General features: G+C 38.8%; 1 protein-coding gene across 1 annotated transcript in view; it reads left to right on the top strand.

Moving 5' to 3' along the window:
- Nucleotides 1-671: 671 nt before the first annotated feature.
- C6 (complement C6) overlaps nucleotides 672-13235 on the top strand; it is a 38156-nt gene continuing 25592 nt past the window's right edge. Inside the window, exons 1-7 of the mRNA XM_006139493.5 lie at nucleotides 672-827; nucleotides 2318-2470; nucleotides 3572-3728; nucleotides 5882-6026; nucleotides 6762-6903; nucleotides 7553-7691; nucleotides 9009-9209. Of these exons, the coding sequence (XP_006139555.3) occupies nucleotides 2340-2470; nucleotides 3572-3728; nucleotides 5882-6026; nucleotides 6762-6903; nucleotides 7553-7691; nucleotides 9009-9209 (915 nt within the window). The 5' untranslated portion in view covers nucleotides 672-827; nucleotides 2318-2339. The remainder of the gene's footprint in view (nucleotides 828-2317; nucleotides 2471-3571; nucleotides 3729-5881; nucleotides 6027-6761; nucleotides 6904-7552; nucleotides 7692-9008; nucleotides 9210-13235) is intronic.

Consider the following 13235-nt stretch of genomic DNA (forward strand, 5'->3'; position numbering starts at 1 on the left):
TCTCTCTCTCTCTCTCTCTCTCTCTCTTTCATTAAAAGTTTCTTTTCTACACTCAGACTCTGTGCTTGCGAGTGGGGAAGCACTGCCTCTCAGAGGTGCCCAGGGATGTGTGAATTTCCCAGGCTACTGGGTGGGGGCTCGAGCCAGTTCTGTGTAAGATGGACCCCTAGATATTGAACCCAGCCCTGGTTGCTGCTGGCCTATCCAGCAGAAGGGCTACATATACACACACACACGCTGATAGGACTATATTTTCTTCTTTTTTACATTTGATGTTTGACCAGCTATTACATAAATCATCCCATGTCTGTTTTTCCCTGGGTTTTGCAGATAATAGAAAAGATCCCATCTACCTTCCCATAGACATGATAATGGATCAGTACTACAATATACATTTCATTGTTTTCCATACATGCCCAGTGTTTTGCAAATAAGCATTACTCAGACTCCTACACTGTAGAAAAGTATGTGTTTCCATGTGCATGTGTGTCTTTCTGAATGACCACTTTAAAAGAATTGCATATTCCCAAAGGTCTACATAGTATAAAGAGGAATTTCTAGCACAACACCAAAGCATAAGATGCATTTTAAAAAGTAATCACACAGATGCTGACATTCAGCCAGTTTGTCTGAAAGCTATAATCTCACCAGCAGCTCTGTGTTTGATTAACATGTAACTACAACAAACAGAACCTCTGCATCTCTTGAAAAGGTTTTGAAATACCTTTCAAATCAGGCAGAGGTTACATAAAACTGTGACACTGACTTTGCTGCCAGCTATCTTGTGGTAAATTAGCTTTTGATTTCAGTCTATGTGAAGCACCAGGGTAAGTCCTGCTACTTTTAAATGAATTAATTCATTAGTATAGTGTACACAATATAGATATAATATTGGTAATTGTCTGTGTATTTATTATAGCTATTCTAGCAAATCAGAACAAGTGAGCTTTTATCTGCACATAGGCAGAACCGAGTAACATGAGAAGAAAGGCGTTTAGTTGTTTTTAGGGGGCGGGTACTATAGGTTGTTTTAACGGGGGACTGGGAAGCAGGGGCTCCAGGAAAGCCAAAAGTTCTAATCTCTGCTGTGCTACTTACGCATGGGCAAATCACTTAACTTCTGTGTTCAGTTGCTCCTTCTGTTAAATATGAATAATACATTTGTCAAAAATCAATCTTCCTTCCAGGGATTTGTCATTGAAGAAACACACTAAAGAGCTTTGCATGTGTTCTAAATACCCTTTTCTAAGGACTATTCTGTAATCTGATCATGCATTATATACATGTGGATAGCACTCACCCCTAGCTGTGTTCTCTGCTGCTGGAAGCAGGGAAACTGGCTGAACCTGAGAAAGCGAGAGTTTGTAACTTAGACAGGCAGCCCAGTGAAATAAAACTGGAAATCAAATGTCTTTGGTGGTACATCAAGACAGAGCTGTAGAAACAGTGGCTCCTTGGAGCAAAGTACTAAAGCACAGTGGCTCATTTTAAGCTTGTGACTAATCCCACTGAAGGATTAGAGTGAAAAGCCATGTCTACACTACAGATAAGATTGAAGCAGCCACAGTTGATCTTCCTGGGTTCAGATTAGTGGGCCTAGTGAAGACATACTAATTCTCACTGAGAGTGCTCCCACCTATGCCAGTAGTCCTGCTCCTACAAAAAAGTAAGGGAAGCCAAAGGGAGAGTGTGTTCCCTTTGACTTCTTGCAGTGTGGATGGCACCAAAAATTCAAGTTAAGAGACTTCAAGTTAAGCTACGCAATGAATGTAGCTGGAGTTGTGTATCTTAATTCAAACTTATCCCCCCAGTGTAGACCAGGGGAAAGTGTATTTGATCTTGGTTCATTGGGCGGATAGTATTCTTTTGTTTCAGGCTTATTTTGAAACAAATATTGTTCCTACTCCTATTCTTATTCAAGGTAAATATCTGTTCGGAATACCCCTGAGGAAGGAGAGCAGGATCAAGTCACTATTGGTCACATACATGACCAAGTTTTAAACAATTTAATAATCAGAAATGGTATAGTGACTACTGTCTTGGAGGCTAAACCTACTCCCATTCAAGTTATTAGCAATACCACTATTCACCTGTGTGACACAGGATTGGTTCATAAAGTATTAACAAAGAGATCCCTCGAACAATAATTGCTTTCCAGAAATCTCATTCGGTTGTGTTGTATTTTGGATGAGATCTCTGCCTTACTGTACTTTCAAAATTAATATAATTCTAAAACTAATTATTACTAAGAGATGGGCACCAAATGTGTATAATCTGATTTATATTGCTCTTGTACTGTATATTCATGTTTGTGCAGCTGGGCACCTTCAAATAAGAGTATGCTAGTCTACATTATCCTCCTGGGCACAGTGATTGGGAGCAGCGTGGGGTGCTTCTGTGACCATTACCCCTGGGGATCATGGTCTAGCTGCTCAAAAACTTGCAATTATGGAACCCAGACCAGGGAAAGGTAGGTATGCATTACCATATTGATTTTCTCTCTTCACTGTCCTGTTTTCAAGGACTTTCAGTACACACTGCAAAAATCCTTTTTTTGGGGGGGGGGGGGGGGGGGGGAGTAGACGAGTTGTACCCATAACCAGTAAGGAAAAAAGAAAAGTTGGGCTGTCATTACACTACTTAGATAATGACTAGCTATGAAAAGTTTAAAATCTCATCACAAAGTTCATTTAAAAATCTCAGAAAAAAAATTGTCTCCCAGTGAATGCTTTATGCTGATGAAACTTGTAGTAACAACACAGAACAACCCAATATTAATATATTCTACTAATGATACATTGTTCTGGTAAGCAGCATGTATGTGAGTGAGCCACTCATCCAAACCAACTCATAGTGATATCGATGCATTTCATAGCAGACTATGATCCACAATGTGGTCTGAAGAAGTCAAATTGAGCAGTCTCAAAAAAAGCTTGTCCTGTAAATATTAAATTCTTCACCAGAAGGTAAACTGAGGTTCAGGTTTCCTTGTTAACACTGGTATATCTTTCAACAGGTAGAGCTCTTCAAATCTATGAATATCAGCTTTATGTTGACAGATATCCTCATCCAGGAATTCAAATAGTATCTCTAGAATCCTGCAGATTTGCAGATATCTGCTTTATATCCATGGCTGTGGATGCCAATATCTGCAGATCATTTTTGCAAATGCAGATGTGGATGTCAATTTTGTATCCACGTCGAGCTTTATCAACAGGATTCTTGTCTTTCTTTTGTGTACAGAAGAAGCTGCTCATCTCTGGGGGTTTTTTTATTTGTTTGTTTGTTTTCTGTCCACACCTGATGGCCCCCTGTTAGAGATGGATCCGAGTCATCCCTGTTCAATTAAATCCCTGAACATTGAGGAAGTTTGGATTGGCTGGAGCTAAATTTCACAACTGTCAAATTTCACAATGCTTATAGTAATTTGAATCCCCCCAAACACAGATGTGAACATCTCCCACCCCCAAATTGGAGGATGCCTGCACCTGGATCCAAATGTTACAGCCTATTCCTACTTTTTAACTGGACTCTAACTCAATGAATCATTTTTATTTTTTTTACATTTTAGGCAAATAAAATTGGATGATTATTATACAAAAAACTTCTGTGACCAATTGTGCACAAAGCAGGAATCCCGGGCATGCAACGAGCAGGCATGTCCTATCAACTGTCAGCTTGGAGACTTTGGTTCTTGGTCGGAATGTGACCCGTGTGTTAAAAAACAAGTAGGTAGAAAATAAACTTTGTGGGTGAGTGTGAGGAAATGGTGACTGTTTTATTTGCATTTCAGATACTAAACCACATGGCAAACTGGGAACTGAGGAAATCAATAATAAATGTTATCAGGGCAGGAATTAGAGGACGTCAATTAAAAGAAGCAGCTCAAAATAGAGAGCTAATATATTGAGATACCGTAAATCACTGTCACATGCATGTTCATACAAAAAGGCATCAAATCTGCCAAGTCTTCTCAGGGGGCAGTATCATAATTAGGAATAAATCCCCTGTAAATGTAGCAAATTTTGCCACCAAGTTAGCAGGTCTCTTTGGACACTTCAAAATGATAGAGCTTTATGAATGTTCCACCATATTTGTCAGAACATTCTAAAATGAGGAGTAATTACACGGATAGCATCGGATCATCTGCTCCAATAGTGTTTTTTAAAAAAGGATGAAAAGCATGTAAATACTGGACAGTTCTGGCAGTGGAACTTAAAACTGCTTCTTTCAACATTCATTCCAACTCTGCTTCTAAAGGCAAGATTTGAAAAGGTATTTAGTCAACTAATTATATCTTCAGAGTCAGATTTTCAATGGTCTATCAGAATCCAATGTGATCAGTTCAGGAAGCTAATTTTCCAGAGAGCCCTGCTGCTGCAATGCAATATGAATCCAGAAAGAAACATATAATGGCTTGCCCATCACATGGATGCCCTGAGGCATGTGTGTTTTCACTCACACAGGGCAGATTATCCCCTTGTGGTATTCTACACCTTCCTCTGCTATTGTCTGAGGATTTGGGGTTAGATAGGCTGATTCCATTAGGCAATTGTTATTTTCTATGGAACTTCAGACATTTATCTGCTTAAGTCGTGCTTCCTGTGGCTCCTCAGGCCAGCAAACTGCTCTACCTGAGTGGGTTGTGTTGGAAAGCATACATGTCTTACTTGCAATGTGATTCAGACAATGGCATGTGTGTGGAGTTGGTGCTCTGCCATCAGCCTGCACCATCTTCTCTCTAGAGCCAGACTGAGCTGGTATAGAGACTGACAGCTGCAATCAGGAAATGCAGCAGCAGGCCCACATACAAACCATGAGAGCTTCAGGGAGCAATAGCTCATGATAGCACTGTGCATTTTGACACTTTACAGGTTCAGAACCCTCGGCCTCTCTTGTTTGTGCCGTTTTTGTTTAGAAACATATATGAAATACTGTTTTTTTTTTATCACATAGGGTATGTCTACACTTGCACCCTCTTTCGAGAGAGGGATGCAAATGAAGACATTCAAAATTGCAAATGAAGCTGGGATTTAAATATCCCGCACTTCATTTGCATAACCGTGTTATGGCGCTATTTCGAAATACAAAACGCGGTGTAGATGCGGTTATTTTGGGAGAGCACCCTTCTTCCGAAATAACCCTGATTCCTCAGTTATTTCGGAGGAAGGGTGTTCTCCCAAAATAATCACATATACACCACATTTTGTATTTCAAAATAGCGCCATAACGCAGTTATGCAAATGAAGCGTGGGATATTTAAATCCTGGCTTCATTTTCAATTTCAAAAGTCTTCATTTGCATCCCTCTCTCGAAAAGGGGTGCAAATGTAGACATACCCTAATAGATACTGATGCAGTGCAGTTTCCTGTTTCAAGCTACAAAATTATGGACACTGATAATCTACTCCACCCTGCTCTCCATCTTCATACAAGCTCCCTCCCAGCCTTGTACAAATCTCTCTCAGGCTTCTGGATGATGCTTGACAGCTTTTATATAAATGGCCGTGAAGACAGAAGGGTCTGATTTACAAAACAAATACTGTACAAAGAAAAAAATTAAATGAATTCCAAACAATTGGAAGACATGACATGGTCTGGGAGATGATGCATGGAACTCAACATAGATAATATATTAATTCAGTTATGAATCACAAAAAACAAAGCCTAGAAAAAAACATAATCTTGACTGCAGACAAAGTTACCTAATGGGTCTGAGTTAGCTCTGCCTAATTCTAGAATTATATCCATGCAATTCCTGCAACTCCATCTCTAGTCAGCAGCAACCAGCTGTGTACAGTTCTGCCCCTGCTCATTAAGACTAGCTAGCTGGAAAATAGGTAAACACAAAAATAAGCCCATTTTTTTCTGTTTCTTTTCAGTTGCGTGTCAGGTCCCTGCTGCGCCCATCTCAGTTCAAGGGACAGGCCTGTACTGAACAATTGGTGGATTCCCGAAGGTGCTTCCCAACTAAACTTTGCAACATAGAGGAAATTGACTGCAGGAATAAGTTTCAGTGTGAAAATGGTAATGGTGCTATTCACTCCATAACCCACAAATCAGATGCTCAATCAAATAATAAAGGTTATAGGTTACTTATTTGAAAAATGGTGTGCTGTATGTACTCTCCAAATCCCTCATATGTATTTGTGGATTTTTGAAAAGAAGATGTTAAAGAGATCAGATTGCCAAGGTACTTGTGTGTAAAATAGGAGCTTTACAACTTTTTTTGTTGCTTCCTTCTGTTTTTGTTGTGCCAGGGCAATTTGTGACCCAGATTGTTGGCAAGAGCTGTTATCTGAAGAGCAGCAATGCTCTAATAAGAAGAGATTTTTTGCATGGGTTCCTCTGCATATGTACATGGCTCTCTGGAGTTTTAGACCTAGTTTACATGAACTAGTGCAAAGTTCTGTAAGTAGATTTAAAGGTGGCTTACCTAGGTTTAGCTTTGGCCTGTTCCTCAGTTAAAATAAGCCTGATTTATACCAAAGAAAGAATGTTCACTTAGGCCGTTGGTAAATCTTAAGTTAAACCAGGACAATTCTGTATGCAGACAACCATTAGAATAAGAGAAGCTGTTCTCTACTGGAACAACAAAGTCAGTTTTATCCATTACTGTTATTTCCTTACAATTCTTTTCTTCTTGCCTACTCACACCCCTAATTAATGAAGCATTAGGAACTTCTTTGTTTTACCCTCATTCTAATGGACAGAGCTATTGTATGAAAAACATTTTTGTTTCCTGCAATTTCTTTGGAACAGGTCGCTGCATTGCCAAAAGTTTGGAGTGCAATGGAGAGAATGACTGTGGGGATACCTCAGATGAAAGGAATTGTAGACGGATAAAGACTGTGTGTAACAGGAGATATGAGAGCATCCCCAGTGTACAGTTAATGGGCAATGGGTATGTTGCTTCTACTTGCCTTTTTCATATGTTAATGTGTTTTAATCTCATGAACTCTTACATAAATGAGGTAGTAACTATCTGAAGGCTGCACCGGTATATTAGTGACTCCAACTGCACTAAATATCTGGCATCTCTTTCTTAAGAGCATCAAAAAATTATAAGAATATAAGTAAGCACCAGTGATGGCACTTGGCAGTTGCATCTACCTAGTCACAGAGCCACAGCAATCCCTGTTTCCTATGCAGAATGCAATAATGAGCCATCTAAGCACTAGTCTCAGGGCTTGTTCTCACTATGTGGTGAATTGAGGCTGCCGCAGTCAATCTACTGGAGATTAATTAATTTCATCTGCTGAGACGTGATAAATCGATCTCCAAGCATGCGCCCATCAACTCTGGTACTCCACTAAGAGGAGAAGAGTAGCTGGAGTTAACAAGGTAGTAGCCTCTGCTGACCTTACCACAGGAGAGAAACCATGGTAACTATTCTATTTTCATAGCTAAAGTTACATAGGTTAGCTTGGGAAAGAAGAGTGTTAGTGTAGACAAGACCTTGGTTTGTAGAAACTTGCGTTGTCTTTAGCAATGTTGTTTTACACTAGATTCTAGCCCTATTTTGTTTTTTTAACTTCTGATTCTCTTTCTAGTTTTCATCTTCTATCCAGAGAGAGTCGAGGAGAAATCCTTGATAACTCCTTCAATGGAGGAAAATGCACAACAGTAAAAAGCAATGACACAAGGAAATCATTTCGTGTTCCTGCAAATCTTGAGACTATCAGTTTTCAGGTACTAAGGATTAAAGTCACTAAACAGCTCTAATATGAGAAGTCCTGGCAAAGATTATAATCCATATGAGATATATGAAATGAATTAGTGTGATAAGCAGGGATGTATTCTAAGTTACGACTCAAGAAAAGTACAAGTTCTATGACCAAGGTGAATCACTGAGTAGACAGATCATTACAGACTGTTATTTTTGTCAATGGCAGCTCAGCTGAGGGAATAAGGGAAAAATGTGCTACAAAGTGTACGCTATGGGTAAGGATCCATGTTTCAGATTTTTGTAATAACTGCACAAAGACCACGCTTCCCAAGGAGCTATTTAAAGAGTTTGATTGGATTTGCATGTACATAGCTTACAGCTGAGTAGTCATGCAGGTTCAAGTGTAGAAAAATGCAGAAATGTTTAATTATGGGAGAAGCAAGTTGTTTTGTTCCATGTCTCTACAAAGCTGTTCTCGTGACATGGTGAGTTTTTTCACTCGCCAACAGAGATTGGCAAAGTATGTAAAGTTTAGAGGTTTTTGCCGAATGTATAGTCAGAGCTATATGAGTGAGTGTGTTTGTGTGTGTGTGTGTAAGATAAATAGATCTCCTGTTTTGGGCTGGAAAGGTCATTGGGCCTGAATTTCCCAATAAGGTTCCCGTGCTTTGAAGTTTGAAAGAGACTGGAGATTCTGTAAGAATAGACTTGCTCATAGTATTTCAGTTCTTTCCTGCATGCTCCCAGCTCAAATCAGAGAGTAGAGTAGTGTGCAGAATGAGGAATGGACAAAAACTCAAACTAAAGTGAACTGATCTTTTTCGAATTTTCTAAAATGTTATATTTTGTATTTGCTTGAGTTTGGACTGAAAATGTGGCTCATTTTTTATTTGAGGCAATTCACTTGTCTTATCTCTCATATGTATGAAGGGACTTGCAACCCCAGAAGTTCTGAGAGCCTTTGAATATCAACATGAAAAGCAAAGTGAAAGTGGGAAGTATTATTTTGGATTTTCAGACACATTTTTAACATCTGACACATGAGTTGCACTTGAAACTTTGTGCATTCAAATATATATTGGATGTATAAATGAACAACTGCATGCATAAGCACCTGTCTGACCTACTTTCATGTCTAAATATCTTTCTATGAATGTATCTTTTGCACACTTTAACTATCAACTTATGAAACTGTTGCTTGTGTAGTGACTTTTTCTTGTCATTTTGTCGGTCATTAAACATTCAAGTGTGTTGCTCCCAGAAATGTTCAGACCTTTATTATTTAATAATCTAATGAACAACCTTTTAGGTGAGCTTGTTTTACATTTCTGCCTCTCTAGGTAGAAAACGAAGAAGATGATGTGGCATCCGATTTCTACCAGGATATAATTCCTCTGAACTCTGACATTGGTATAAAGAGTGCACAGTCTGGTTCTGGGAGAAGTTTCTCTGGGATCCCTTTTTTTTTCTCAAGAAGGACACGTGTACAAGTCACATCATCTTCCTCCTTCAAGGAAGCCATTCAAGCCTCCTATAAAAAGGTATAATAAACTAGATCTCATAGCTTATTTCTTCCACTCTCCATCTCTTCAATTCCAGGAATAGCAAATCTTCAAAAGGTTACATTTTATTATCAAGCTTGCACAAAAAACTTTTCTATGCTAAATTACATGGGTTATGAGAGGAAAATGGGTACTCAGTGCTAAAATTATCACCAACCCCAGTATACCTCTTAGTTTAAGAAAAGGCAATTAAGTTCATTTTAGGGGAATAAAAAATTGTTTTTCACACATAGATTGTCACTTTGCACTTTAAATGACTCCTAGGAGATAGATATACATTTTATACTCAAAAAAATCTATACCTATAAGACACAGGCTGAACCTTTCTAAACCAGCACTCTCTGGTCTGGAGACATTTGTGGTCTGGTATGATTTTAGTTAGCTGGATATCTGCTTATCATGGGTTTGGCCAAGTTTCCTGCAGTCCTCTAAAGTTTGTTTATAGCTGCCAGTCCTGGTTCTCAGTGTTTTATGCTGTTATTTAGCTCTGATTTACCCCTAAATGCCTTCTAAGAGCCCAGCAAGCAGTGGAAGTGTTGGTAATACTGATAAGCATAAGCATAGTATTTATGATTCATCTACTTATTTCCTTGTGCCAGTACAAGGAGCATGTATCAGAGGGGTAGCCGTGTTAGTCTGAATCTGCAAAAGCGACGAGGAGTCCTGTGGCACCTTATAGACTAACTGAAGTGTAGGAGCATAAGCTTTCGTGGGCAAAGACCCACTTCTTCAGATGCATGCATCTGACGAAGTGGGTCTTTGCCCACGAAAGCTTATGCTCCTACACTTCAGTTAGTCTATAAGGTGCCACAGGACTCCTCGTCGCTTTTACAAAGAGCATGTAACCCTAACACTTTGTTATGAAGAGCGCTGATAATAAACCTTGACTAGGCATAGGTTTATATCGGGTGTATCAGTACAGTCCTACATTATTAAGCAGTATTGTGAGCTCTGTTCCATTTATTTGCCTCAGCAAAAAAAAAGAAACCTACTTATTAACATAGTGACTTCCCCAGGGTGCGGCAAATTCTCTGGTTCGGCACCAGTCAGGTCCCCAGGGTGCCAGACTTGAGAGGTTCAACCTGTACCTTTGATACAACTGTATCAGAAAGTACTATATCATAACATCATAGGATACCTCTCTTCAAAGAGTATATCAGAGCCGAGACTAACAGGTAGGATACCCAAATTCTCAATGAAAGTCTAGAGGAAATAAAGTTCAACCTGGATTTGTGATTTTATAAATATGGGAATAAAGCCTCAGTATTTTTCACTTGTGGTAACTCTCACCTTATAATACCAGGGTCTTGGAACTGTCAAGTTACTGGTTATCTATCCAACAGTTATTGAACTAGCACATACCTTGACTTAAAGATTTCCACTGATACAGAATCTCTGATAAATTGTGGTTAATTACCTTCACTAATTTTTTTAATTAGTTTTTATTTGAATTTTTTTTTAGCTTCAACTTCCAGCAATTGGATCTTGTTATATCTTTGATGTCTAAACTAAAGACCCTGCTCCTATTTAATTTCTCTTTCCCCCGAATGCACTTAGATGGCAATAAAATCACTCCTTGACCTTCTTGTTGTTAAAATAACTAGATTAAGCTCCTTGAGCTTCTTTCTAGAAGGCATTTTTCAAATCCTTTAATCATGCTCATGGCTCTTCTCTGACCCTTCTCCAAAGACATAACCTTTATTCCTTGTCCTATTCAATATACTATATAGAGGGAAAGCAGTGACAAAATTATCTAGCTCTCAGAGGTAAAAAACAGAATGTCATGAATACTGTTTCCCATGAATTAATTGATTAATAACTGCACAGTTCTTTGCATGTTCAAAATACTTATAAAGTGAAGTATTCCTATTATTTTTTTATCCCTGAACTCCAGTGAAAAGGAACCAGTCAGTAACTGCTTCTTCTAAAGTCCATTGAAATCAGCAGAGGCTTTTACTGATTGCAATGAATTTTGGATTAAGCCTGTTTGCCTTCACAGGTGCTCCTGGTAAACTGGGTAGCAATTAACTGGTTATGGCTGAATTTGAATTACTTAATTCAAAAAACCATTCTTGAATTAAGAATGAACAATAACTTAAATTACAAATATGTTGACATTAGGGTATCAAATAAAAAGTGACTTATGGACAAAAGGATAAGTTACCCAAAACGAAAACAATATTCATTGTTGTTTTTAATGTCTGCAGTGAAGCAATAAGCTTCTTCCAAAAACTATTATTTTTTCATACCTCAACAGCTGCCAAGAATCTTATTGAGTGGAGAGGGAATAGTTTAAGAAGAATGTTTCTGTATGATTTTTCATGAATAAAAAACAAAATGGCACTTTTTTAAGCCAAAATGCCTGTAATCTTAGATTAAAAATAACAGACCATTGTGGAAGCAGGAAAAAACAGAAGTCTCCAGCAGAGATTGTGTGTGTGTGTGTGTGTGTGTGTGTGTGTGTGTGTGTGTGTGTGTGTGTGTGATGGCCTCTGTAGACCAGAAAGTTCTTTGAAATGTAACAGGACAGTACACAATATAGGAAACTGCGTGCATAGTAAAAAATTCCATAATAACAGCTGCTTCTACTCATGATTAGGATGATGCAATACATCCAGAAATCTATATGACTTTCTGGTTCCATTACAAGGGTTATGAGAGTTATAAGTGTAAATATAAGTTTTAAAATTGAACCCAGTTTGAGCAATCCTAGCCAGTTTGTTTCGTGATGGAACCCTTTTTTAATGTAATATGTGTATTATGGTAGTTCCAACAGGTCAGTCAAAAATTGCACAGAGTAGACAGTTCCTCACTCAAGGAAGGTTTCAGGTACAGCATCCAGGAAACAACCCCCAAATGGGACTAGAACTCCAAGTAAGTCATTCAGGCATGACCCCTTTAACAATGAAAGGAGGATGTACACACTGATTGTTTCCCCCAGGTAACAAGAATTACACCGAGGTTGATAGTAAATAAAAATAATTTTATTAAGTACAAACAGTACGATTTAAATGGTTGCAAGACAGACATGTGGTGAGGAAAGAGGTAAAACACACAGGCAAAGTAAACAATGTGAGGGTGGCAAATGTCATGTTTATTCCATGATATGGGGGAGGATTGCTGAAGAACGGAGCAGTTAAATGGAAAGGAAAGTAACAAGAGTAACATGACAGGAGAATAGCATAAGTGAGGTAGGTATGGATTGGAGCTTGGGGAATAGACTGGGCTGGGGGGCAGATGGGTTGTAGGGCTGAAGCAAATAGACAGATACTAGACAGAGAGAGCCCAGTCAAAACTGTAGAAAGTTCTCTGAATATCTGAAGACTCCTTCTTTGGCTGCTTCTGCTCCTACCAGCTGGAACCTCTGGCCAGCTCCTCTCTGCAGTTTTCTCCTATGCCCACACTGGAAGGTTGGGGGGGGGGGGGAGGGAAAAGAGGCACAACCTGGGTCCTAGTGGTCCAAAAAGGGTGAACGAGGTAGGGGTGGTGCCAACTGGGGGCCATTTTTGCCCAGTCCCTCCAGTTACTTCTTCCCCTCCAGCTGGAATCTCTGTATGTTGAACTTATGAGATTCACGTGATTGCAGACAAACAGTTGAAACACAGTGGTTCTGACTTCACTTAAAGTTTGTGCTTATTTAAAACTCGGGAATGAAACAGTACTGCTTGACTTCAAAGAAAATATCCACGTGAATGAATTTTATAACCCCTGCTCAATCCAAACTGCTATGTTTTACTCTGGCCAGTTGTAATTGCCTGTGGTTTTGCCACAAAGAATTAAGTAGATTGTGTATACATTAGATGAAGTCATTGGAATTATTTTCAGGTAACTGAGCAGGATGTAGCACTATCTTATTAAATAGTCTTCCCTGCCTAAGACAAATATTTGTTGTAATATTTACAAAAATATTTAGTATCACTTTACTCAGAGTTAATTTTTTACTACTGGTATAAGAAAGTAGGTTTTTGTCATGAAGATCTCCGGTTTTACAGGGGGACATCTGTC

This window comes from Pelodiscus sinensis, chromosome 6 (genome assembly GCF_052426305.1).
Source record: "Pelodiscus sinensis isolate ZL-2025 chromosome 6, ASM5242630v1, whole genome shotgun sequence".
Taxonomy (NCBI): domain Eukaryota; kingdom Metazoa; phylum Chordata; order Testudines; family Trionychidae; genus Pelodiscus; species Pelodiscus sinensis.